A 27,830-nucleotide genomic window follows, 5' to 3' on the forward strand; every position below is an offset into this window, starting at 1 on the left:
AGAAAAATTCTTACTTAAATATTAGTGAATTTAATTCAACATGTGTAATGTATATGGTACATCATGACCAAGTGGGGTTTAACAAAAATCAGCTTGGAAAGCTTTTCTAAGTGATTCTGTGCCTACATATTTTGTAACAGAAATGCGTATATACGGGCATCAGAAACCAAATACAAGAGTCTTTTTAGCAGTTCTCTAAGAGCCCAAACTAGAAATAACCCAAATATCCATCAAAAGCAGGTCAGTACCTACCTGTCTATCTATCTGTCTGTCTGTCTATGTATCTATCTATCTTGTCTATCATGTACACACATACATACTTATTAGACATACTTCACAGCATTAAGAATTAGGAATTACTGGTACACACAGCAGCATAGATGAATCTTAGAAATAAGATGTTGATAACCAGAAGCCAGACAAAAGTGTATATACTGTAATATTCAAATTATATAAAGTATTGTCTTCAGGCCAATGGGAAGAGCCACTTCAAGGGCTGCAGAAGATGTAGCTCCCAGGGGCATGCACAGGGGTTCTGTATCTCTTCCCCATTCGCCCGTTTGTTGAACTTTGTTATGGCAGCCCTAGAAAACTAAGGCGACCTTTCTTGTGGACCAGAAGTCATAAGTTTTAATCCAGAAAGAGTCCCCAGCTCTCTTAGCACTCCACAGTTGTCCCCAACTTTCAAGATGGGACAGGCTAATCAGATGACGTCAGGGGAATCTAAACTATTCCGTTCAGACCAGAGATGCTGTTGCTGCCTGTTGTCCCATGGTGAAGGCGTCAGAGGTCTAAGGGAGAGGGGGCTGGTGGGGCTGCAGTCAGTGCTTCTGTCTCCCTCAGTGGTCCATGGAGGACTGTGCAGATACAATCTGTGCCTCCTTCAGTCAGTGATGGCAAAAGAGGGTCTGTGCGTCCTACACCTGCCCATTCTCCAGCCTAATCCCTGGGTTTTCTACACTGACTTTAACCCACTCTACACCTTCAGATCCTGGAGGTCAGCAAGAGACACCATAATCCCCTGTGACCACAAAAAGATCATATCAAAACCTGGAAGAGTAGAATCTCCTCAATTGTGAACACTGGCGATCAGTTATTTTATTGGTAATAGCTTATTAAGAAGGTCCCTGGGTGGTGCAAACACTTTGTGCTTGACTAATAACCCAGGCGTTGGAGGATTAAACCCATCCAGCAGCACCACATAAGAAAGGCCTGGCAATCTACTTCCAAAAAATATTATAGCCAAGGAAACCCTATAGAACAGTAGTTCTACTCTGTAACACGTGGGATCAACATGAGCCAGAACTGATGTGATGTAACAAGTTATTTTTATTACAGAGACATGCATTATATAAAAATAGAAAATGTGTGCCAGCTACTACAAGAAGAAAACATATTCCCGCCACTCAAACATCACTAGTGTTAATACTGTAGTGTACACTCCTTTAGATCTTTCTTTCCCAGAAACCTAAGACTTTTTTTAAAATGTAATCATCTAGTACATATGGTTTTGTAAACTGTTTGTTTTAGTTAATGATCCTGAACTTTCCATCTTAGTAAATTTCCCTCTCGTCTAATACTCTGCCCATATTCACACATACTCTAATTTTTTCAATTGACCTCTAAATGCCCTTATAGCATTTGTCCAAACCAATAAGGAATCCAGGACCACGCATTGTGTTCAGTTATTGTCCTCATTAGGTCTATTTTACACACTTTTGACTTAAACTTCAAAGGAATATGGAAGAGAGGACCTGGGACCCACTCAGCAGCCTTAGCAACACGAAGACCCACAATTATTCTCTCTGAGCATCAGATTTTCCACGATGTGGGAAAGTAGGGCATACTCTTTTTGGATGGAGTGATATTTTGTGAAATATAGGAAAAAGCCCTAGAGAGAAATTAGCTCCCTAAAAAAAAACCGTCCAGTCAATTCTGTCTCATAGTGACCCTATAGGACAGAGTAGAACTGCCCCATAGAGTCTCCAAGAAACACCTGGCAGACTTGAATTGTCCGCCCTTCGGTTAGTAGCTGTAGCACTTAATCACTACGCCACCGCGGTTTCCTTTAGATTCCTAGGGCTACCATAACAAAGTTCAGCAAATGGGTGGCTTAAAACAACAGAAATGTGTTGTCTCACAGTTGTGGATGCTGGGAGTCCAAAATCAGGGCATCGACCATTTTGATTCCTTCTGAGGCTCTGAGGGAGAATCTGTTCCATGCCTGTCTCCTACCCTCTGGTGATGGCTGACTATCTTTGGTATTTCTTGGCTAGTAGATATATCACTTCAATCTCTACCTCCATCTTCACATGGTCATCTTCTCTGTTTGTCGCCATGTCTCTTCTCCTTTTTTATATGGACACCAGTCCTACTGGATTAGGACCCACCCTACTCCAGTATGACTTCATGCAAATTTAAATAACATCTTCAAAGACCCTATTTCCAAACAAGTTCACATTCTCAGGGAACAGGGGTTAGGAGTTCAGGACATCTTTTTGGGGAAAACAATTCAGTCCATAACAATCCCCTAGTTTGTGAATGAATGAATGAAATGAGTGAAGCACTGCTTCCCTTACCTCATCTAAATCTTTCTTCTATGCCTCTGATACTCAGACAGGCCATCCCGAGTCCCACCCCTGGCAGGCTGACCTTCACGAGGGTCCAGAGGCTGTGACTCCCAGAGGTCTGGCCAGGTGGTACCTGCTTCCCCAGAAGAGACAACTGTGCAAAAGATCAGGAGGCAGGACTTGGGGGCTCTTGTCTTTCCTTGCTGCCTTATACAAGCCAATCCTCTTGCCTCCTCTTACCCTCAGGGTTCATCTGTGACGTGCACAAATGGAATTGGATAATCTTGACCAATCTCTGCTGAGTCTAAAGTTCCTCTTTTGTGTTTTTTTTTCTTTTTTTACATTTTGTTATGACCATTGTCTTCCTGCCCAGGCTTCCACTGCCCTCCTAAATCTGTGGCTTTCCATTCCTTTTCAGAGGGACTCTGGAAGTCAGGCTGACTCAGGTAGGGGCCAGAGATGCTGCCACCACTGCTGCTGCTGTCCCTGCTGTGGGCAGGTGAGTGGGGTGATAGGGTGTGGGATTCCACTCAGGGGAGTTTCTAGAGCTTGAAGCTGAGTCTCTCCCTCCCCCAGGGTTCCCGACTCAGAGTTGGAGAATCGAGCTGGAACTAAAGGAATCCATGACAGTGCAGGAGGGCTTGTGTGTCCTTGTGCCCTGTAAATTTCCCTATTCTATCGGTTCCTATGGATACCTCTACATGTCTTGGTTTCGGTCAGGGGCGGACATACACCGTGATCTTCCAGTGGCCACAAACCAACCAGGACGGAAGGTGCAGGAAAGGACCCAGGGCCGATTCCTCCTCCTCGGGGATCTTTGGATCAACGACTGCTCCCTGAGCATCAGAGATGCCAACATGGCAGACAGTGGGAGGTACTTCCTTCGAATGGAGAATTTTCTTGGGAAATACACATTTAAAGATAAGATGATCTCTCTGAAGGTGACAGGTATGGTAGGGGCCCAGAAAAAAAGGTCCTAGGGTGTGGTGCACCAGAAGTAGAAAATAGATGGTTCTGTTCCTCGTGGGGGTGGGGACAATCATGACAAGACCCTGGGGCTGGCTGACAACATGCTGAGGGGCTCTCATCTCTCCTCTCTCCTCCCCAGCCCTGACTCAACTACCCGACATCCAGATCCCAGGAATCCTGGAGTCTGGGCGCCCCAGGAACCTGACCTGCACTGTGCCCTGGGCCTGTGAGCAGGGGACGCTCCCCATCTTCTCCTGGAGCTCAGCTGCCCTTACCTCCTTGGGCCCCCGGACCCACCTTTCCTCAGTGCTCACCCTCTCCCCAAGACCCCAGGACCATGGCACCAGCCTTACATGTCAGGTGACCTTCCCTGCAGTTGGTGTGACTGTGAAGAGGACTGTCCAGCTTAATTTCTCTTGTGAGTGCTGAGTGGGGTCACCTGGGTCACTGAGGGTGTGGGGCCTTCGTGGGGCTGGGCCACAGCTTGATGACTGGGACATGGAAGCCAAGCAGGAAAGAGCCTTCTTACCTGTTTCCATGGCTTCTGAGGGAAAGGCCCAATGCCCAATCATTTCTCATCATGGATGATGAGGCTGCCACATCTTCTGTTCCAGATGCTCCACAGAACATGGTCATCAGAGTCTTCCAAGGAAACAGCACAGGTAGGAAAGAACCTCTCCTCTCCAGGGCTGGGGTGGAAGTGGAGTCTCTGCCAGCTTAGGATAGGCCCCAGAGCTCCAACTAACCAAGGACTGTATGGGGTATGAGAAAGCTGCTGTCTTAGTTATCTAGTGCTTCTAGAACAGAAACACCACAAGTGGGTGGCTTTAACAAACAGAAATTTCTTTTCTCATGGTTTAGGAGGTTAGAAGTCCAAATTAAGGATGCCGACCCTAGGGGAAGGCTTTCTCCCTCTTCTGGAGTGGCTCTGGTCATGTCCTTTCCTTTTTGAGCTTCTGTCCTGGGAGATCTTCATATGACTTGGCATCTCTGTTCCCCATCTCTGCTATTTAGCTTACTTGTTTACTCTCTTTTGTATGTCAAAAGAGATTGACTCAAGATATACCCCAATCCAACCTCATTAACATAACAAATATAACCTAATCCTCTTGAACAAAACCTAATCCTGCCTCATTAAGATAACAAACATAGCTCATTCATAAATGGTATTACAGCCACAGGCAGAGGTTAGATTTACAACACATATTTTTTGGGGACACAATTCAGTCCTTAACACCAGCTAGCAAGGCCAGATGTGGGGTGAGCAGAGGGAGAAAGCCCCCACTCCTGACCAACTCCTGGAAGTCAGTGTTTTGCTCACCCACAATTCTGTTTTGCCAGTTCCAACAGAAGCCGTCCTATCTCTCTCACTTCACCCTTTTCTCTGATGTTTTTCCTCCTCCTGATGTTCCTTAAGTTCTTTCTTGGCCCATTAACTGCATTTGTTTACTGTACGCCTGTTTGAGGACCTCTGTCCTCCATCAGTCAGAGAGCTGGGAAACTCTAGAAAAATGATCTGGGCCTCTTCTGAAGGCCTGAGGCCTCCCCCGGGTTACTGTGGACACCAGAGGAGGAGAGGGACAATAGGCTTGACTCTGGGAGAGAGAAGAGGGCAGGGCTGTCGGTGTCCCAAAATGCTCAATTTCTCTGTCTCTCTCCATATCTCTCACCATGTCTCTCTCCATATTTCTCTTTTTCTTCATCTCTCTGTCTCCATGTCTCTCTCCCACCATATTTCTCTCTCTCTCTCCATGTTTCTTTTTCTCCCTTTCCATATACTTCTCTCTCCCAAAGACTTCAAGATCTTGGGAAACGCCTCATCTCTTCCCATCCTGGAGGGGCAGACCCTGCATTTGGTCTGTGTTGCTGACAGCAATCCCCCTGCAGAACTAAGCTGGTTCTGGGAGTCCCCAAGCCTGAATGCCTCTGTTATCTCCAACACTGGATACATGGAGCTGCCTCAAGCAGGGACTGCAGAAGAAGGAGTGTTCACCTGCCAAGCTCAAAACCAGCTGGGCTCCCAGCATGTTCTTCTGAATGTCTCTGTTCACTGTGAGTTTGGAGGCAGCTGAGGAAGGACTCCATGGTATTAGAGACACAAGAGTTCCCCTGCTGAGCCCTCTCGTTCCTCCCCACAGATCCCCCACAGCTTCTCAGTCCCTTCTGCTCCTGGGAGGCCGAGGGTGTGGGCTGCAGCTGCTCTGTACAAGAACTGTGGGCTGCCTCCTTGCACTGGCGTATTGGGGACAGGCTGGTGGAGGGCAGTATCAGCAACACCTCCCTCATAGTCACCTCCAGCTCGTCTGGACCCTGGGCCAACAGCACCTGAGCCTCAGTGCTGGGCTCAGTGCTAGCTTTGGACTCTCCTGTGAGATTCAGAGTGTCCGTGGAGCCCAGAGCATCACTGTCCTGCTGCTGCCAGGTCAAGGGTCTTCAAGGGAAAAGGAGCCTCATCCCTAGAGAGATGGAGCATGGAGAATAGGCACTCAAGGCCAAGACAGGAGTGGCTGGGGATAAGACCCTCAGTCCTTTGGCTGGTGGGGATGTGTGGTGTGCTGTGAAGAGGCTGGTTCAGGATCTACAGAGCAAAGGGATGCCAAGTGACTGAGTCCTGGGTGGGCATCAGACACATTAATTGAGGGCAGAGAGGAGTGGATGGTTGGGAGGATGCCATGTGTTGGGATTGGCATTTAATTGAACCTTGAATTATCTGTAGGGAAACCAGAACCCAGATCATGTTCAGAAGTCCTGGGAGCTGCTGGAGGAGCTAGTGGAATGGCCCTGCTTTGTCTCTGCCTTTTCCTCATCTTCAGGTGGGAGTGAGTGGGCTCCTGGGGTGGAGGGAGGCACCTGGGGTGGAGAGGTTATGCAGGTTGTACAATCTCAGAAAACCTGAGCTGGAAAAACCTGGAGTGGTTGGGAGGGCCAGGAAACTTCCACCTGTAATCAGTTGGACCAATGTGGGGTCTCTTCCCAACTTCTAGTCCAGCTCTTTGGTTAGGAGGAGCACCTGGAGACTAGGCCCTCGTCCATCTATCCCAGCTACCATTTCCATGCTCTTCATAGGGAGTAGGGGGATGGTCTACCTACTCCATGTCCTACATAGCAAGGCTGAAAATACCTGGGATCTCCCCTCAGAGCGAAGACTCAGAGGAAGAAAGCAGCTAAGACAGTGGAAGGCACGAATGATATGAACCTGTTCTTGGGTTCAGGATCATGGGTGAGTGATAGGTTCACCTCCCATTCAGCATTACCCCTTTTGGACACCACCCTTAGGGCCTTCCTTATTAGCATTCAACACTTATCATTCTCCACCCAAGAGTCCCACATCTGGAGACCTGAGAGTTGTTTTCATTTTAGTTTCATTCCTTGCAGCATTTAAATTATCAAATTCTGTCTACCCTTCTTTCCAGATAGAATTCAGACTGGCCTCCTTGGCCTTATCTTACTCCTTTGCTCACTGAAGTTTCATTATCTCTCTCCTGGATCCCTGGGCCCACTCACATTCTTGCCCCTGTCTCTTCTCAACACAAGCCACTGGGAAAATCTTTCAGAAATAATTATTTAGTCCCTCCATCATTTGTAAGATTTGGATGTCTCAGCTAGCTCCCTGTGGTTGGAGAAGACACCAAATGCTTTGGCGTGGTATCACGCCCTTTCCCATCTGTTTCCTCCCCTCCACGCCTTTGCATTGTGCTCCACCTCACTGTTCTTCATTTTCCTAATCAGGTCCCGAACAGCAGTGACAATGTCCCCTCCTCTGGATTTGCCACTAACTAGGTCACTACTTCTACTGGCAAAATCATGCTCATTATTCAAGATGCAAATGAAATATAATCCTTTCTCTGTGAAAACCATGATCAACCCCTTCCCAGCAAGAGGCTATTACCCTCTCCTCTGTGTCCCTACATGCCAGGGTACATCCCTGTTTTGTGAGGTTCACCATGTCATAATTACAAACACAGGCCTGTCTCCTGCCATGCTGGTGTCTCCTTAAGATGAAGGGTCAGGTCTGATACAGGCTCCTGTTGGTCTCACTCAGTGCACCCTGTTCCCATTGCCTTTCTTATATGTTCTTGTTGTAGGATGCCATTGAGTCAATTTCAACTCATTGTGACCCAATGTGAAGAATAGAACTTCCCCATAGGGTTTTCTAGGCTTTAATCTTTATGGGAGCTGACCGTCAGGTCCTTCTCCTGCAAAGCCCCTGGGTGGGTTTGAACTTCCAACCTTTCTGTTAGTGGGTGAGTACTTAACCATTTCGCCACCAGGGCTCCTCCTCGTAGGTGAAGAAACAACTGTTGCCACTGAGTCAATTCTGACTCATAGGAACTCTGTAGGACAAAGTAGAACTGCCCCATAGCGTTTCCAAGGATGGCGGGTGAATTTGAAATGCCAACCTTTTGGTTAGCAGCCAAACTTTTAACCACTGTGCCACTAGGGCCCCTTCTCATAGGTGCATGTGTGTATTTAATTCATCTCAGGTCAATTACATCAGTCATTCAATCTGCAGTGATGATTGGTTCATGATATTCTGTCATAATTGATCTACTCATGGACCTATTCTATTTTTTTTGTTTATAATATAGACCATTAACCCATTACTCAATCCAAGAATGAAAATGCTGACAATAGCTTACATCTACCTGTGTGTTCCTTCTCTTCCCAACCCTCTAGCTAGCTCCATCTTGAGTAGCCTCTATCCCGAATTCTGTTTATCATGCCATAGCGATTACCTCTCCCCACGCCCCAACTCATGGAATTACACCTAAGCAATATACTGATTGGAAAACCTGGTGACATAGTGGTTAAGAACTATGGCTGCTAATCAAAAGATCAACAGTTCAAATCCACCAGGCGCTCCCTGGAAACCCTATAGGGGAGTTCTATTCTGTCCTATACGGTCGCTATGAGTTGGAATCGACTCAACAGCAACAGTAATATATTGATAAAATTTGCTTATTTTGGACTTTCTAAAAAGGGCGTTATGTTCAATGTAGTCTTTTGGGACTTGGTTTTTTCACTCCATGTTACATCATTAAGATCCATCCGCATTGTTATATGTAGATGTAGTTCATTCATGATAAATACATCATGTTATTACCACGCAATTTATTTACCTGGTCTCATGTTGATGATCATTTAGATTATTTCCAGGTGTGGCTGTTATGAGCATTATTATTTCATATCTCAGTGTGTTCATAAGCGGGACTTTCTTGGTCATATACCTAAGAATTGAAATGCTAGATTACCGTAAAAGTGTCCATCTTAACAGGGTAATACCCAATGGTTTTCCAATGTGATGGAGCATATACATTCCCACAAACTAAGTGTAAGGAATTCTATTGATTCACATCCTTTCCAACACTTGATTTCCTGAGACTTCTCATTTTTGCTAATAAAATTGGGGTAGCACATTGAGGTCTTCATTTACACTTTTCTGATTACTAAATGTTTTGCTTTTATTTCTGTATTTTTAAAAAGTTAAGAATCCATAAATGTCTACCTGCCCTATGGAATGCCTGTTCACCACATTTGCCTATTTTTGTCTTGATAGTTTGTCCTTTCCTTACTAATCTGTAGGAACTCATTATACAGTTTTAATACGAGTTGTGTGTAGTTATGTGTAGTATAAGCAACTTTTTCCAGTGTGTAGCTTGTCATTTTGTTTTTCTTAAGGTGACTTGCTGAACCTAAGTCTTTAATTTTTCTTTAAAATTTTTATTGTGCTTTAAGTGAAAGTTTACAAATCAAGTCAGTCTCTCATACAAAAATTTTTACTTGCCCAGCTATATACTCCTAATTTCTTTCCCGCTAATGAGACAGCACGCTCCTTCAATCCACTCTCTCTTTTCCTGTCCGTTCTGCCAGCTTCTGACCCCCTCTGCCCTCTCATCCCACCTCCAGAAAAGAGGTGCCAACATAGTCTCAAGTGTCTACTTGATCCAAGAAGCTCACTCTTCACCAGCATCTTTTTCCATCCCGTTGTCCAGTCCAATCTCTGTCTGAAGAGTTGGCTTTGGGAATGGTTACTGTCTTGTGCTAACAGAAGGTCTGGGGACCATGACCACCAGGCAGTTTCTAGTCTCAGTCAGACCATTAAGTCCGGTCTTTTTATGAGAATTTGGGGTCCATATCTCACCGCTCTCCTGCTCCCTCAGGGGTTCTCTGTTGTGTTCTCCTTTAGGGCAGTCATCAGTTGTAGCCGGACACCATCTAGTCCTTCTGGTCTCAGGCCGATGTAGTCTCTGGTTTATGTGGCCCTTTCTGTCTCTTGGGCTTATAATTACCTTGTGTCCTTGATGTCTTCATTCTCCTTTTCTCCAGATGGGTTGAGACCAATTGATGCATCTTAGGGAGCCACTTGCTAGCGTTTAAGACCCCAGATGCCATTCTTCAAAGTGGAATACAGAGTGTTTTCTTAATAGATTTTATGATGTCAATTGACTTAGATGTCTCCTGAAATCATGGTTCCCAAAGTCCCACCCCTACTACTCTGGCCTTTGAAGGATCCAGTTTATTCCAGAAGCTTCATTGCTTTTGGTTTATTTAGTCCCGTTGTGCTGACCTCTCCCCTACTGTAATTTGTCTTTCCAGTCACCTAAAGTATTTCTTATCTACTATCTAATTTGTGAATATCCCTCTCCCTCCCTCTGTCCCTCCCACCCCTTGTAACCATCAAAGAATATTTTCTTCTCTGTTTAAACTATTTCTCAAGTTCTTATAGTAGTGGTCTTTTACAATATTTGTCCTTTTGCAACTGACTAATTTCATTCAGCATAATGCTGTCCAGATTCCTCCATGTTATGAAATGTTTCACGGATTCATCACTGTTCTTTATCCATGCATAGTATTCTATTGTGTAATTATACCATAATTTATTTATCCATTTATCCATTGCTGGGCACCTTGGTTGCTTCTATCTTTTTGCTATTGTAAACAGTGTGGCAATGAATATGGGTGTGCATATATCTGTGCATGTAACTTCTCTTATTTCTTTAGGATATATTCCAGGGAGTGGGTTTGCTGGATCGTATGGTAGCTCTATTTCTAGCTTTTGAAGGAAGCACCAAATCGATTTCCAAAGTGGTTGTACCATGTTACATTCCACCAGCAGTGTATAAGTGTTCCAGCCTCTCCACAACCTCTCCAACATTTATTATTTTGTTTTTTTTTTGGATTAATGCCAGCCTTGTTGGAGTGAGGTGGAATCTGATTGTAGTTTTGATTTGCATCTTTAATGACTAATGATTGTGAGCGTTTCCTCATCTATCTGTTAGCTACCTGAATGTCTTCTTTAGTGAAGAGTCTGTTCATATCTTTTGCCCATTTTTTAATTGGGTTATTTGTCTTTTTGTAGTTGAGTTTTTGCAATATCATGCAGATTTTAGAGATCAGGTGCTGATAGGAAATGTCGTAGCTAAAAACTTTTTCCCAATCTGTAGGTAATCTTTTTAGTTTTTTGGTGAAGTCTTTGGATGAGCATAGGTGTTTGATTTTTAGGAGCTCCCAGTTATCTAGTTTTTCTTCTGCATTGTTAATAATATTTTGTATACTCTTTATGCCATGCATTAGGTCTCCTAACATTGTCCCTACTTTTTCTTCCATAATCTTTATCATTTTAGATTGTACATTTAGGTCTTTGATCCATTTTGAGTTCGTTTTTGTGCATGGTGGGAGGTATCGGTCTTTTTTCAATCTTTTGCAGGTGGATATCCAGTTATGCCAGCACTGTTTGTTAAAAAGACTGTCTTTTCCCCATTTAACTGATTTGGGGCCTTTGTCAAATATCAGCTGCTCGTATGTGGTTGGATTTATGCCTGGATTCTCAATTCTGTTCCATTGGTCTATGTGTCTGTTGTTGTACCTGGCTGTTTTGACTACTGTGGTGGTATAGTAGGTTCTAAAATCAGGTAGAGTGAGGCCTCCCACTTTGTTCTTCTTTCTCAGTAATGCTTTACCTATCCAGAGACTCTTTCCCTTCCATATGAAGTTGGTGATTTGTTTTTCTCTCTCATTAAAAAATGCCATTGGAATTTGGATCGGAATTGCATTAAATCTATAGATCACTTTTGATAGAATAGTCATTTTTACAATGTTAAGTCTTCCTATACATGAGCAAGGTATGTTTTTCCACTTACGTAGGTCTCTTTGGTTTCTTGCAGAAGTGTTTTGTGTTTTCTTTGTATAAGTCTTTTATATCCCTGGTAAGACTTTTTCCTAAGTATTTTACCTTCTTGGGGGCTACCGTAAATGGTATTGATTTGATGATTTCCTCTTTGATGTTCTTTTTGTTGGTGTAGAAGAATGCAACTGATTTTGTATGTTTATCTTGTATCCCGATGCTCTCCTGAACTCTTCTATCAGTTTCAGTAGTTTTCTGGAGGATTCCTTCGGGTTCTCTGTGTATAAGATCACATCATCTGCAAATAGAGGTACTTTTACTTCTTCCTTGCCAATCTGGATGCCCGTTATTTCTTTATCTAGCCTAAATGCTCTGGCTAGGACTTGAAGCACAATGTTGAATAAGAGTGGTGATAAAGGACATCCTTGTCTGGTTCCTGATCTCCAGGGGAATACTTTCAGACTCTCTCCATTTAGGGTGATGCTGGCTGTTGGCTTTGTATAAACGCCCTTTATTATGTTGAGGAATTTTCCTTCTATTCCTATTTTGCTGAGAGTTTTTTCATGAGTGGGTGTTGAACTTTGTCAAATGGCTTTTCTGCATCAATTGATAAAATCATATGATTCTTGTCTTTTGTTTTATTTATATGACGGATTACATTAATTGTTTTTCTAATGTTGAACCATCCCTGCATACCTGGATAAATCCCACTTGGTCATGGTGAATTTTTTTTTATATGTTGTTGAATTCCATTGGCTAGAATTTTGTTGAGTATTTTCGCATCTAAGTTCATGAGGGATATAGGTCTGTAATTTTCATTTTTTGTGCTGTATTTACCTGGTTTTGGTATCAGGGATATGCTAGCTTCATAGAATGAGTTTGGGAGTATTCCATCTTTTTCTATGCTCTGAAATACCTTTAGTAGTAGTGGTGTTAACTCTTCTTTGAAAGTTTGGTTGAACTCTGCAGTGAAGTCATGCGGGCCAGGGTTTTTTTGTTGCTGTTGGGAGTTTTTTGATTACCGTTTCAATCTCTTGTTATGGGTCTATTTAGTTGTTCTATCTCTGTTTTTGTCAGTTTAGGTCGGTAGTGTGTTTCTAGGAATTCATCCATTTCTTCTAGGTTTTCAAATTTGTTAGAGTACAATTTTTATAGTAATCTGATGTGATTCTTTGAATTTCAGTTGGGTCTGTTGTGATATTGTCCATCTCATTTTTCATTTGGGTTATTTACTTCCTCTCCTGTTTTTCTTTTGTCTGTTTGGCCAGTGGTTTATCAATTTTGTTGATTTTTTCAAAAAACCAGGTTTGGTCTTGTTAATTCTTTCGATTGTTTTTCTGTTCTCTAATTCATTTGATTCTGCTCTAATTTTTATTATTTGCTTTCTTCTGGTGCCTGAGGGATTCTTTTTTTTTTTTGCTCTTTTTGTATTTGTTCAAGTTGTGGGGATAATTCTTTGATTTGGACCCTTTCTTCTTTTTGGATGTGTGCATTTATTGATCTAAATTGACCTCTGAGCAGTGCTTTTGCTATGTCCCAAAGGTTCTGATAGGAAGTGTTTTCATTCTCATTGGATTCTCTGAATTTCTTTTTTCCACCCTTAATGTCTTCTATAATCCAGTCCTTTTTGAGCAGGGTTTTGTTCAGATTTCACATGTTTGATTTCTTTTCCCTGCTTTTCCTGTTATTGATTTCTACTTTTATGGCCTCATGGTCAGAGAAGATGCTTTGTAATATTTCAATGTTTTGGATTCTGCTAAGGCTTGCTTTATGACCTCATATGTGGTCTATTCTAGAGAATGTTTCATGTGCACTAGTAAAGAGGGTATACTTGGCTGCTGTTGGGTGGAGTGCTCCGTATATGTCTATGAGGTCAAATTGGTTGATTGTGGCATTTAGATCTTCCGTGTCTTCATTGAGCTTCTTTCTGGATGTCCTGTCCTTTACGGAAAGTCGTGTGTTGAAGTCTCCTACTATTATTGTGGAGCTGCCTATCTCACTTTTCAATGCTGATAGAGTTTGTTTTATGTATCTTGCAGCCCTGTCATTGGGTGCATAAATATTTAATATGGTTATATCTTCTTGGTGTATTGTCCCTTTAATCATTATATAGTGTCCTTCCTTATTCTTTCTGATGGATTTAACTTTAAAGTCTATTTTGTCAGAAATTAATATTGCCATTCCTGCTCCTTTTTGATTGTTTTTTGCTTGATATGTTTTTTTCCCATCCTTTGAGTTTTAGTTTGTTTGTGTCTCTAAGTCTAAGGTGTGTCTCTTGTAGGAAGCATATAAATGGATCTTGTTTTTTAATCCATTCTGCCACTCTCTGTCTCTTTATTGGTGCATTTAGTCCATTTACATACAGTAAAATTATAGATAGGTATGAATTTAGTGCTATCATTTTGATGTCTTTTTTTGTGTGTTGCTGACAGTTTCTTTTTCCCACTTAATTTTTTGTGCTGAGTAGTTTATCTTTGTATATTGTCTTTTCCTCATATTCATTGTTGTTGTTTTGTTTCTGCTGAGGCTCTACTTTTTCTTGTATTTTATTTCAATGTGTAGGATAGTTTGTCTCCTTTGTGGTTACCTGAATATTTACACCTATTTTTCTAAATTTAAAGCTAACTTTTATTTCTTTGTAACACCTTGTCTTCCTCTCCATATGAAAGATCTATGACTACATTTCTTAGTCCCTCTTTATTGCTTTAATGCTGTCTTCTTTTACATAATAACATTGGAGTTTTCCTGTTTTGAGCATTTTTTTTTATCTTGATTTATTTTTGTGATTTCCCTGTCTGGGTTGACATCTGATTGCTCTATTCAGTGCTCTAGACTTGGGTTGATATCTGATATTATTGATTTTCTAACCAAAGAACTCCCTGTAGTATTTCTTGTAGTTCTGGTTTGGTTTTTACGAATTCCCTAAACTTCTATTCATCTGGAAATGTCCTAATTTCACCTTCATATCTGAGAGACTGTTTTGATGGATATATGATTCTTGGTTGGCAATTTTTTTCCTTTAATTCTTTATATAAGTTATCCATTGCCTTCTTGCCTGTGTAGTTTCTGCTGAGTAGTCTGAGTTGATTCTTATTGACTCTCCTTTGTAGGTGACTTTTTGTTTATCTCTAGCTGCTCTTAAAATTCTCTCCCTATCTTTGGTTTTGACAAGTTTGATTATAATATGTCTTGGTGATTTTCCTTAAAAATCTACCTCATGTGTAGTTCCATGAGAATCTTCAATAGACATCTTCTCATCTTTCACGATATCAGGGAGTTTTCTGCCAACAAATCTTCCACGATTCCCTGTGTATTTTCTGTTATCCCTCCCTGTTCTGGTACTCCAATTACTCATGGGTTATTTCTCTTGATAGAATCCCACATGATTCTTAAAGGTTTCTTCATCTTTTTAAAATTCTTTTTTTATTATTTTTCTTCAAATGTATTGGTGCCAAGTGCTTTGTCTTCAAGTTCACAAGTTCTGCCTTCCACTTGCTCAGTTCTGCTCCTCTGACTTTCTATTGAGTTGCGTAATTGTATTGTTAATCTTCTGAATTTCTGAATGCTGTCTGTTTATAGATTTTTCCAGCATATTAAATTTTTCTTTATGTTTCTGAATAATCTTTTTAATTTCTTCAACTGCTTTGTCTGTGTGTTCCTTGGCTTGTTCTGTGTATTGCCTGATTTCCTTTCTGATGTCTTGAAGGGTTCTGTATATTAATCTTTTGTATTCTGCATCTGGTAATTCCAGAAAGGCACTTTCATCTAGAAGATCCCTTGATTCTTTGCTTTGAGAGCTTGTTGAGGTGATCATGGTCTATTTCTTTATGTGACTTCATGATGACTGTTGTCTCTAAGCCATCTATAAGTTATTGTACTAGTTTGTTTAGTGTTTGCTTACTGTATCACAGCTTCTTGCTTTGTTTTGTTTTGATACACCCAAATGGGTTGCTTGAGTGAGCTAGCTTGATTATTTTTGCCTTTGGAGCTCTGATGTCCCCAGATGGCTAGAGCTGCTATCAGGTATATTAGTCTAGAAGTCCATTCACTTTTCCTGTATGAACTCAGCTCAGTTGTCTAGGTAGCTGCTCATCAAGTGTGTGGTACAGGCTCTGTCCTACATTCTTAGAGGGGCAGGGGTGATTGGTGTAGGTACCGGTATCTGGTTGCAGCAGGGGGTCATGCTCTGAACAAGGCAGTGAGCTGAGAATTGTCCCCCATGTGTCTCTGAGGAAAGTGCATGCCTCTCCCCTAGAGTGTACCAGTGGGTGAGGTCTGCAGATGGAATTTGGGCACCCAATGTTTTTGGTTGTGAAGACTGGGAGGTACCAGTTATCCTTGGACCTATGTTGTGGGTGGCTGGGTGACCTGAATGGATGTACTAGTCCTCAGGTCCTTGATGTGGGTAGGAGAGAACCCTGTTTAATAGGCAAAGTGATGTCAAACATCAAACACCCACCTCTCCACCACACAGCTGAAACAGTTGTAGTCTGCCAACAAGGGCCTATTCTCCTGAAATAGGCCCACACAGGTCCACACAGGGGGGGAAAGGTGCTCAAAGTCCACAGACCGTTTATGCCTGGACAGGAGCCACTTCTGTCCTGAGCTCCCCCAGTTAGCGGAGCTGCCAAATTATCTTTTCCCCCAATTGCAAATTTATTCCTTCTCCATGACTGGGAGAATGGCTCCAGGCACTCAACAGGACTTAATCTCTGGCCCAGGGAAATCAACAGCTGCTGAAGTCAGCTTGGGGGTGGGAGGCACGGTAAAATATATGCAAATACTTAGCTTTTGCCGAGAGCGCCATTCTTTTCTGGTTCCGGAGGTTTGAGTAGGCTGTGTGGCTGGCTGCCCCTCCCTGAGGAAGCTGCAGCCCAGTGCTAGTACCAGCCTTCTGCAGCTGCTCCCGGGAATGGTGCCTGAGGGCTCCCGGCAACTCAGGTCTGGTAACTCCTCTCTGCTTTTGAACTGTCTCTTCCTCCCCCTGCCTCTCAGTTTGTTTTCTAACTTTGCCTTTGATGTTCAGAGCTCCTAGCTTGTCATAAATATATTCATTGCACTCATTTTTTTTTGGATCTTTGCTCTAAGAGGGCTTGCCAAAAGTGTCTGTCTATTCCGCCATCTTATCCCTGCCTCCTAAGTCTTTAATTTTGATACAGTTGTATTAATTAAAACTTTTATATTGAGTGATTTTGTGTCTTTTTAAAGAAATTTTTCCTACTCTAAGATCAGAAACATATTCATCTATGTTTTATACAGAAATTTAAATTTTTTTTGCTTTTGACATTTAGATAATTTAGGTCTTAGTTATTCTAGAGATGAGTTGTTTGTATTGCATGAAGTGGTTGTCTAATTTCATGATTTCTGTATGGAGCTTCTGCTTCTGTTTATTCCTTGAACATATTTATTAATAGGTATTTTAAAAATTATGACTTCAAATTGCATTATTTCTGAAATGTTGGGACCTGTTTCTATTGACTATTTTTCTTCTTGTCATGGCTGACATTTTGTAGCTTCTTTGCCTATTTAGTAATTTTGGGAAGGATGCTGGATGTTATGTTATACAGTTGATTATCTGGATATTCTAGTATTCCTTGAAACATTCTTGAGCTCTCCACTGGCAGGCAGTCAATTTACTTGTGGGTTATCTTGACCCATTCAAAGCTTTTAATAAAAGCTTGTGAGGGTGAGTTTAGATTAACCTTTACTCTATCTTCCCCATAATTGTTCTTTCTCAAATAGCATGTTTTTTTCTCAGATTTATGGCATCTCATAGCATGCATGCACAGCTGAATGTGCAGCCAAAGACTCAAGGAAGTCACTGAAGATTTTCTGAAGCTCTTACTCCACAGTTTCTATACATTCTTCTGTAAGGTACTAAGGGATGGGCAAATATAGGAAAGATATGTGGTTATCACCTTTACTGCAGGGCCTGGTCTCTGCCTGTCTTCTAGTACCTGCCCAGGAACCAGTTATGCCACCTCTACCCCTGATTTCTGTTTCAAAATTTCTAACATCACAAATTTACAACTTGAAATGCATTTATTTTCTGTTTATTTAATAAGTGCCTCTCCTAGAAAGCCATCAGCTGCACAATATCAGGGACTGTGTCTACTTTAACCATTGCTCCATATCCAACACGGAGCACACTACCAGGCAATTAATAGGATGGCAGACTCTGTCGTTGGAAAAAACTGGTTTTGACTCAGGAATCAATGGTACTTTTATATATGTGTGTGTCTTCAAGCAATGTGTATAAACTCTCTTAGTCTCAGGTTTTTTTTTTTTTTTTTTTAATTTGTAAAATGACTATAAGACTATCCACTCTACAGCATTTTTTGAGAACATAATGTGATTAGTACAAGCACTCACTGAGGGCTGGCCAGTCTGAATTATTATGTATTTTGGAATAAATGAATGGAGAAATGACAAAAGTTTCATCACTCCCAATTTCTTCCTGGTGCTTGGCTGCTTTGTCTTAGACCCCACTGCCTTGATCTGAATCCATTCTCTTCCTTACCCTCAGGGACACTGGCACCAGATAGGGATACCTTCAGACCACCGAGCCCCTGCTGGGGCTGGACCTATATCAAGAGAGAAACAAGAGCTCCACTATGCATTCCTCAACTTTAAGAAGCTGAGACTGCAGGAACAGGAGGACAATGACACTAATATGCAGAGATAAAGACACACAAATGAGAAAGTGCTCAAAGTCACAGCCTTGAGTGGAAAGTACATGGTATCTCTCAGGTTTTGATTCTTTAAAACTGAATGGACTTCTTGGTAATGTATTATATGAATGCTCTGGCATATGTGGATTTCTATCCAAGAGACCTGAGTCTATGTCACTTATCGAGCAAGTCACTTTATATCTCTGTGCCTCGCTTCATTGCTCTGTAAAGCAGGAAAATAAGGTTTATGTAACTAGGTTATATGGAGTCCGTGGATGTTGCAAATGATTGTTTGACTACTAACCACAAAGTTGGTAATTCAAACCATCCCAGAGCACCTCACAAGAAAGCCCTGCCATCTGCTTGTAAATGTTGACAGCCTTGAAAACCCTATGGAGTGTAGTTCCATCCTGCACACATGGTGTTACCATGAGTTGGAATCAGGTAACCAGGTTACTGTGAAAGATCAATGAAAGAGTACATATGAAACAGCTCACAAAAGTCCTGATGCAAAGCGTGTGGTCAGTGAATGGTAGTTTTTTCTTCCCTGAACAGAAAGTTTATGGTGGCAATTTTTCCTAAGTCTTGGAGGGGTAAGTCCCAGAAGCCATACCACCAGCTGTGTGTGTCACTCCCGTCTCAAAACCCTTCCATGACTCACCCAAATAAATTTCCTGCCCTTTATCTGTGTATTCAAGACTGCATGACCTTGTCCATGCAGACCTCTCCAACCTTATTTCTCACCAGTCACCTATATTCCATGTCAATTCTAGCAGTTTCCTTTTAGATCTCCTAGGTTCTGTTCCTTCAGTGAAACTGAAGAACAGCATTGAAAAACAATGACTAAGGGAAATTTTTAGGATTAGCTGGGGAGGCAGGGGTAGGGTAGGGAGGGACAGATTATATTGAAAAGAGCACAGTTAGACTGACAGTTGATTTATCAGTAGCAATATTGAAAGTCTGAATACAGTACAATGTTATCTTAATGTCCTGAGAGAAATAAATATTATTTTAGTAATACTCAACGTAAATGTTTTAAGACTCAAGGTGAAATAAAGATATTAAAAAATAAACTGTTTATGTGGTGCAATGAATTGCTTTTGTATGGTGTTTCTAGCCATGATATTGTAATTCCCACCCAAGGGATTGGGCGTGACCATGCAAATAAGGTCTATGGAACCCTAACAAAGGGATTGGTCAGTTTTACCATCTTGCTAGGCTTGAAATGAGCCATCCGAGATGCAGGAAAGAGAGAATCTCACCACCATCAAAGGAAAAAAAAGCAGAAATGGAGTGCTTCCTTTGGCTATGGGATCCCCGTGCTGAGAAGCTCCTGGCACCAGGAGACAAACAGAGAGTGAGAGTTTTAACACTGAAGACAGCAAGATGGTGAAAAGCAGCAGCAGAGAAATGGCAGGAGCAGAGGCAGCAGAACCAGGAGACTGGCAGGAGACCAGCAGGAGATGGTGTGGGGGATTCCCGGTCCACAGGGTGAGAAAGCTGAGTGCTTTCAGGCAGAAGGCTTGCTGGAGGGGTAGGGTGCCCCAGGTCACTTGGTGAAGTTAGGTTTGCCACCCAGGGAGCTTCCAGCTGAGGTTTAATGGTGGAATGGGGTGCCTCAAGGCACCTATCAGCAGAGATAAAAAAGCTTTGTAACACTTGTCTGAGCGAGCAGAATCCAAGGGTCCAGAGAGAGGCGTGCCTGTGGGCACAGCTGAGAAGAGGCTGTCTTTGATGGAAGAACTGGATCCTTATCCCTGATAAACCCCATAATCGTATAAGGATTGTCTGTGAGTTCTGTGTGGCCATTGCAGTGAGCTAGTGAATTCAGTAGAAAAGTAGAGAGTGCCGTGCGTGGGAGGGATGGTTGGTGTCAGAATTGTTAAAGATGGCGGAGAGAGGAGGCATATCTGACCTCTGCCTCATAGAAATGGCCTTGGGTTGTTGATCTTGATTCTCCTTCCCCTTGTGAAGTTAAAGGAAGTCAGACACTGCTGTCATGCCATTTTTACAATTCACTTCCATAAATGTGATACTTTTCCAAAATGGAAAAATATATTACCCATATCTGTAGCCATGATTCAGTGTGGATCTGTATTTCTGGCCATCTCTGAGTTCAGATGAAAGGAACAACCAAATGCACTAATGAAATTCTGCCACTAGGGTAATCTCCCTTCAGCACTGTCTTTCTGGTTTACTGTGCTTGAGTTTGTAACAGACCACTTCCAGCTGTGCCAGCATATCGTGAGGAGACATTTGCAAACCAAGATGGGAATGTTTCCTCCTCAGACAGTGGTCCTAAAGAACTGTCCATGAGATTGTAGGTACTATTTCACGTAGATAGGGCAGTACACTAGGAGCAGGTGGTGTAGGAATCTGTGCCACCTACTCATGTGACTTATTTGTGCTTTCAGAACTGCTGAAGCCTAGTGTCATATACACATTTCACTTGATAATGGATTTCTGCTGTAGATGCCTAACCTTTTGGCTTGGTGAGTCATGTAACACCTAGTTCATGATGGGCAGTTCAGATCATATATTCATTTGATATCCTACAGCCAGGCATTCAGTCAACTAAAGTCAGGAGCTTTTTTCAAAAAGACCAACGTGTTCTAAGAAAACAAAACATAACTTTTAAAGAAAGATCCTAGAGTTTTGCACCATGGGGCTCCCCAGAGACTGCATATAGCATTCTTAATTGTCACAGGCACTGCAAGTATGATTTGATATTCTGACTTATAAGCCCCAAGTTGTAAATTTTCTTACACTACAGCCTCTACTTGTTTCAGAGCTTTCCCTTGCACTGCAATTACTTCAAAACTTGAAGCCTTAAGGGTGAATTTGGTAAATAGTTTAGAGCAACTGATGAAGTATAGTATATATTCCCTCAAAAATCCAAATTATGTAGTTTTCAACTATGACATGACCTAAGAGATAAGACCTGAGGTTATAATTTGTTTTGTGTCTACCTTTCCAGTACAGCTAGGATCAGATAGTCCTCTACATAGTCTTTGTAGTCATTATTGCCACCACAGCAATGAATAACCGTAGTCACTTTGTCCTTCAATGTACTTGCTTCATAGTGTCTTCATCAAAATCAACCACAGGTGATAACTGAATTAATCATGATGTCATTGCATGTGGAATTATATGAAATACTTAAGGAGAAATAATGCCAAACTTTCCCAAGATTTCTTAGTAAATAAAGGAGGAGGGAACCTCATTTCATGAGGCAAACTGTAAGCCTGATACAAAAACCTGACCAGTACACTACAAAAAAAGAAAACTGTTGACCAATACACCTCATGAACATAGAAAAATTCTTACTTCAATACTAGCAAATTTAATTCTACATGTATAATGTATATGATACATCATGACCAAGTGGGGTTTAACATTCAAAAATCAATATCATTTGCCATCTTAACATCATAAAAGAAAGAAGTCGTATGTGCCTGTCAATTACTGCAGAAAAAGCATTTGAAAAAAATGAGTAGACATTTATGATTTTTTAAAAACTCAGCAAATTAGAACTAGAAGAGAACTTCTTCAACCTGATCAAGGGCATCTACGAAAAACCTGCTTCTAGCATCGTAATTGATGGTGACATATTGAAAACTCTCCCCATAAAGATGGGATCAAGGCAAGAATATCTGTTCTCACTTCTTCTGTTGAACATTTTTCTCTTATTTACAGTGAAGTATAGAAAGAAAGAAATAAAAGGCAGCCAGTTTAGAAAAAAAGAATTAAAACTTCCTGTATTTGCCGTTCGAATCTGCCAGGCGCTCCTTGGAAACTCTATGGGGCAGTTCTACTCTGCCCTATAGGGTCGCTATGAGTCGGAATCAACTTGACGGCACTGGGTGGGTATATTTGCAGGTGCCATGATTATGGTTGTAGAAAATTCTAAAGAATCTACAAATGAATGTTTTACGCAAATTAAAGGACATAAAAGGGAAGAAAAACCCAGAGAGTGAGGACAGTGACACTGTGTAACATTCAAGGATTGGTCACAAGAAGCTTTGAAGCTTTTGTCTGGGTGTCTTGGAATGCTCAATCTTTTGATGCCCCCTCTCATAACCCAGCCACCATGCTGAGAGGAGTCCAAGATACACAAAGAGGCCACGTGGAGCCTGTCTGGTCCAATTCTAGCTGAGCTCCCAGCTGATAGGAGCGTTAACTGCCAGCTACTTTTTTACTTGAATAGGCTGTCTTGAATGCCTCACCCAGCTGATTTATCCCCAGCTGCCATCCTGAGACCCCTAGTGACAACCACCCAGCCAGACCCAGTCAACTCAAAAAACTGTGAAAGATGATAGCATACTCCTGTATTAAGCTACTAAGTTTTGGAGTGGTTTGTTATGTAACAACAGATGACTAAAACAACCATATTCTGATGATAGGAATGTAACTTTTCACAAGGTTAGAAAGCTAATTTGAAAACTTTAATAAGTAATTCTGTTCGTACATATTTTGTAACAGAAATGCATGTATATGAGCATCAGAAATCAAATGCAAGAATCAGCAGTTTTCTTCATAAGAGCCACAAGAAATAACACAAATGTCCATCAAAAGTAGGTCTATATCTATCTATCTATCTATCTATCTGTCTATCTGTCTGTCTATCTGTCTATCTGTCTATCTGTCTATCTGTCTATCTGTCTATCTGTCTGTCTATCTGTCTATCTGTCTGTCTGTCTGTCTGTCTGTCTGTCTGTCTGTCTGTCTGTCTCTGTCTATCTTATCTATGTATCTTATATATAATATACATACATACATACTTACTATGAATACTTCACGGCCTTAAGAATTAGCAACTCACAGGTACACACAGCAGAACAGATGAATCTTTGAAATAAAATGTTGATCAGCAGAAGCTGGATATAAGTGCATATACTATAATATTTGAATTATATATTGTCCTCAAGACAAAGGGAGAAGCCACCTCAAGGGCTGAAGAAGATGTAGCTCCCAGGTGCATGCAAAGGGGTCTGTATCTCTTTCCCTATTCACCCATTTGCTGAACTTTTTGTTACGGCAGCCCTAGAAAACTAAGGCGACCACTCCTGTTGAAGGATAAATTCGCAACAGAAGGCATAAGTTTTAATCCAGAAAGAGTCCCCAGCTCTCTTAGCACTCCACAGTTGTCCTCGACTTTCAAGATGGTGTTACCAATTGCTAGTCTGACACAAAGGGTCCTTATCTTTTCCCGAGTAAGAATACAAACTTTATCTTCAGCAAGCTTTATTTTGCTTGAGTCAAGTAAAAGGAGTCAGCAGGGATCTAAGCTTCTCAAAAAGGCTGACTGGAAAAGGGAAGCAAGGCTAGGGCTTATATGGGTTCTGTGGAGACAACAGAGTAATGAATATTTAGTGAGCTTCTTTCAAGGGGTGGGTACTTCTCAGAATGGCAGTTCATGTTAATTAGGCCGCAGGAGCATCTGGAATCTAAGATGGAACCCGTTGATATTCAAGATGGAGGCCTCTCGGCAGCCCTTGGTGTCACTTATTATGGGATATAGAGCAAGTGCACTGATCTTTGGCACTACATCACCATCTTCAGAGGGCTAAGGAAGGTTAAACAGCGGTCATACTTTGTTCTCCTGCGCATGCGAGAGCCTGTAAAGGAGGATTGGGCTAGAAAAACACTAAGAAGGAGATAGTAGTAATTCATGGGTTGTTTTAGCCTTATCTCTTGTTGACAGGGTGTGGTTCTCATTTACCCAACTTCTAGATAGTAATTTTTAAAAGCTCTTTTGTTCCGCCAGCACAATCAACCCTATCTGCCTCAATGGGACAGGCTAATCAGATGGTGCCAGAGGAATCTAGACTATTCCCTTCAGCCCAGAGATGCTGTTGCTGCCTGTTGCCCCACTGTGAAGGCGACAGAGGTCTAAGGAAGCAGGGGCTGTGTGGGGCTGCTGTCAGAGCTTCTGTCTCCCTCAGTGGTCCATGGAGGACTGTGCAGATAAAATCTGTGCCTCCTTCAGTCAGTGATTGCAAAAGAGGGTCTGTGCGTCCTATACCTGCCCATTCTCCAGTCTGATCCCTGGGTTTTCTACACTGATTTTAGCCCGCTCTACACCTTTTTTTTTTTAGATCCTGGAGGTGCCCAAAGATACCATAATCCCCTGCAACCACAAATGGATCACGTCAAAACCTGGAAAAGTGGAATCTTCTGAATTGTAAACATTGGTGATCAGTTATTTTATGGGTAATGGCTTATTGAGAAGGTTCCTGGGTGGTGAAAGCAGTTTGGGCTTGACTAATAACCTAAAGGTTGGAGGATTAAACCCACCCAGCTGCATCACAGAAGAAAGGCCTGGAAATCTACTTCCAAAAATATTACAGCCAAGAAAACCCTACGGAACAGTAGTTCTACTCTGTAACACGTGGGAGCACCATGAGTCAGAGTGGACTTGATGGTAACAGGTTATTTTTATTACAGAGACATGCATTGTATAAAAATAGAAAATGTATGCCGGCAACAACAACAACAAAACATATTCTTGCCACTCAAAGGTCACTATTGTTAATACCCTAGTGCATATCCCTTTAGATCTTTCTTTTTTTTTCAGAAACCTAATAGACTTTTTAAAAAATCTGATCATCTAGCACATATGGTTTTGTAACCTGTTTTTTTATTAATAATTTTTATTGTGCTTTAAGTGAAAGTTTACAAATCAAGTCAGTCTCTCACACAAAAACCAATATACACCTTGCTACCCACTCCCGATTACTCTCCCCCTAATAAGACAGCCTGCTTTCTCCCTCCACTCTCTCTTTTCATGTTCATTTCACCAGCTTCTAACCCCCTCCACCCTCTCATTTCACCTCCAGGCAGGAGATGCCAACATAGTCTCAAGTGTCCACCTGATCCAAGAAGCTCACTCCTCACCAGCATCCCTCTCCAACCCATTGTCCAGTCCAATCCATGTCTGAGGAATTGGCTTCAAGAATCGTTCCTGTCCTAGGGCAACAGAAGGCCTGGGGGCCATGACCACCGTGGCCCGTCTAGTCTCAGTCATACCATTAAGTCTAGTCTTATGAGAATTTGGGGTCTGCATCCCACTGCTCTCCTTCTCCCTCAGGGGTTCTCTGTTGTGTTCCCCGTCAAGGCTGTCATCGGTTGTAGCCGAGCACCATCTAGATCTTCTGGTCTCAAGATGATGTAGTCGCTGGTTCATGTGGCCCTTTCTGTCTCTTGGGCTCATAATCACCTTGTGTCCTTGGTGTTCTTCATTCTCCTTTGATCCAGGTGGGTTGAGGCCAATTGATGCATCTTAGATGGCTGCTTGCTAGCATTTAAGACCCCAGATGCCACTCTCCAAAGTGGGATGCAGAATGTTTTCTTCACAGATTTTATTATGCAAATTGATTTAGATGTCCCTTGAAACCATGGTCCCCAGACCCCTGCCCCTGCTACGCTGGCCTTCGAAGCATTCAGTTTATTCAAGAAACTTCTTTGCTTTTGGTTTAGTCCAATTGTGCTGACCTCCCCTGTATTGTGTGCTGTCTTTCCCTTCACCTACAGTAGTTCTTAACTACTATCTAATTAGTGAATACCCCTGTCCCTTCCTCCCTCCATCCCCTCTCTCCTAACCATCAAAGAATATATTCTTCACTGTTTAAACTGTCTCGAGTTCTTATAGTAGCAGTCTTATACAATATTTGTCCTTTTAGAACTAATTTCACTCAGCATAATGCCTTCCAGGTTCCTCCATGTTATGAAATGTTTCACAGATTCCTCACTGTTCTTTATCGATGCGTAGTATTCCATTGTGTGAAAGTACCATAATTTATTTATCCATTCATCCATTGATGGACACCTGGGTTGCTTCCATGTTTTTGTTATTGTAAACAGTGCTGCAATAAACATGGGTGTGCATATATCTGTTCGTGTAAAGGCTCTTATTTCTCTAGGATATATTCCAAGGAGTGGGATTGCTGGATCGTATGGTAGTTCTATTTCTAACGTTTTAAGGAAGCACCAAATCGATTTCCAAAGTGGTTGTACCATTTGACATTCCTACCAGCAGTGTAGAAGTGTTCCAAACTCTCCACAGCCTCTCCAGCATCGATTATTTTGTGTTTTTTTGATTAACCCCAGCCTTGTTGGAGTGAGATGAAATCTCATTGTCGTTTTGATCTGCATTTCTCTAATGGCTAATGATCGCGAACATTTCCTCATATATCTGTTAGCTACCTGAATGTCTTCTTTAGTGAAGTATCTATTCATATCTTTTGCCCATTTTTTAATTGGGTTATTTGTCTTTTCGCAGTTGAGTTTTTGCAGTATCATGTAAGTTTTAGAGACCAGGCACTGATCAGAAATGTCATAGCTAAAAACTTTTTCCCCGTCTGTAGGTAGTCTTTTTACTCTTTTGGTGAAGTCTTTGGATGAGCATAGGTGTTTGATTTTTAGGAGCTCCCACTTATCTAGTTTTTCTTCTACATCCTTTATAATGTTTTGTATACTGTTTATGCCATGTATTAGGGCTCCTAACGTTGTCCCTATTTTTTCTTCCATGATCGTTACTGTTTTAGATTTTATATTTAGGTCTTTGATACATTTTGAGTTAGTTTTTGTGCATGGAGTGGAGTATGGGTCTTGTTTCATTTTTTTGCAGATGGGTATCCAGTTATGCCAGCACCATTTGTTAAAAAGACTGTCTTTTCCCCCACTTAACTGTTTTGGGGCCTTTGTCAAATATCAACTGCTCATATGTGCATGGATTTATGTCTGGATTCTCAATTCTGTTCCATTGGTCCATGTATCTGTTGTTGTGCCAGTACCAGGCTGTTTTGACTACTGTGGCAGTATAATAGGGTCTAAAATCAGGTAAAGTAAGGCCTCCCACTTTGTTCTTCTTTTTCAGTAATGCCTTATTTTTCCGGGGCCTCTTTCTCTTCCATTTGAAGTTGGTGATTTGTTTCTCCATCTTCTTAAAGAATGTCCTTGGGATTTGGATCGGAATTGCATTAAATGTATAGATCGCTTTTGGTAGAATAGACATTTTTATAATGTTAAGGCTTCCTATCCATGAGCAAGGTATGTTCTTCCACTTATGTAAGTTTCTTTTGGTTTCTTGCAGAAGTGTACTGTAGTTTTCTTTGTATAAGTCTTTTACATCTCTGGTAAGATTTATTCCTAAGTATTTTATCTTCTTGGGGGCTACTGTAAATGGCATTGATTTAGTGATTTCCTCTTCGATGTTCTTTTTGTTGGTGTAGAGGAATCCAACTGATTTTTGTATGTTTATCTTGTATCCCAATACTCTGCTGAACTCTTCTATTAGTTTCAGCAGTTTTCTGGAGGATTCCTTAGGGTTTTCTGTGTATAAGATCATGTCATCTGCTAACAGAGATACTTTGACTTCTTCCTTGCCAATCTGGATGCCCTTTATTTCTTTATCTAGCCTAATTGCTCTGGCTAGGACTTCCAGCACAATGTTGAATAAGAGTGGTGATAAAGGGCATCCTTGTCTGGTTCCCG

At 41.7% G+C, this 27,830-nt stretch overlaps 1 protein-coding gene across 1 annotated transcript; it reads left to right on the forward strand.

The window, feature by feature from the left end:
* The first annotated feature begins 3,029 nt into the window (after positions 1 to 3,029).
* LOC126086230 (sialic acid-binding Ig-like lectin 6) lies at positions 3,030 to 18,349 on the forward strand. The gene is made up of 8 exons (XM_049902395.1): positions 3,030 to 3,069; positions 3,147 to 3,518; positions 3,679 to 3,957; positions 4,154 to 4,201; positions 5,334 to 5,591; positions 6,256 to 6,352; positions 6,678 to 6,759; positions 18,191 to 18,349. The coding sequence occupies exons 1-8, from the start codon at positions 3,030 to 3,032 to the stop codon at positions 18,347 to 18,349; spliced, it is 1,335 nt and encodes a 444-aa protein (XP_049758352.1).
* The last annotated feature ends 9,481 nt before the right edge of the window (positions 18,350 to 27,830 follow it).

The sequence above is a fragment of the Elephas maximus genome, chromosome 11 (assembly GCF_024166365.1).
Source record: "Elephas maximus indicus isolate mEleMax1 chromosome 11, mEleMax1 primary haplotype, whole genome shotgun sequence".
Taxonomy (NCBI): Eukaryota; Metazoa; Chordata; class Mammalia; order Proboscidea; family Elephantidae; genus Elephas; species Elephas maximus.

Excerpts from the sequence above, each read along its gene's own strand:
- LOC126086230 (XM_049902395.1), top strand. The coding sequence starts at position 3,030 with ATGCTGCCACCACTGCTGCTGCTGTCCCTGCTGTGGGCAG. Across the intron at positions 4,202-5,333 it reads CTTCCAAGGAAACAGCACAG|ACTTCAAGATCTTGGGAAAC; the intron begins GTAGGAAAGAAC and ends TCTCTCCCAAAG. Across the intron at positions 6,353-6,677 it reads TGCCTTTTCCTCATCTTCAG|AGCGAAGACTCAGAGGAAGA; the intron begins GTGGGAGTGAGT and ends ATCTCCCCTCAG.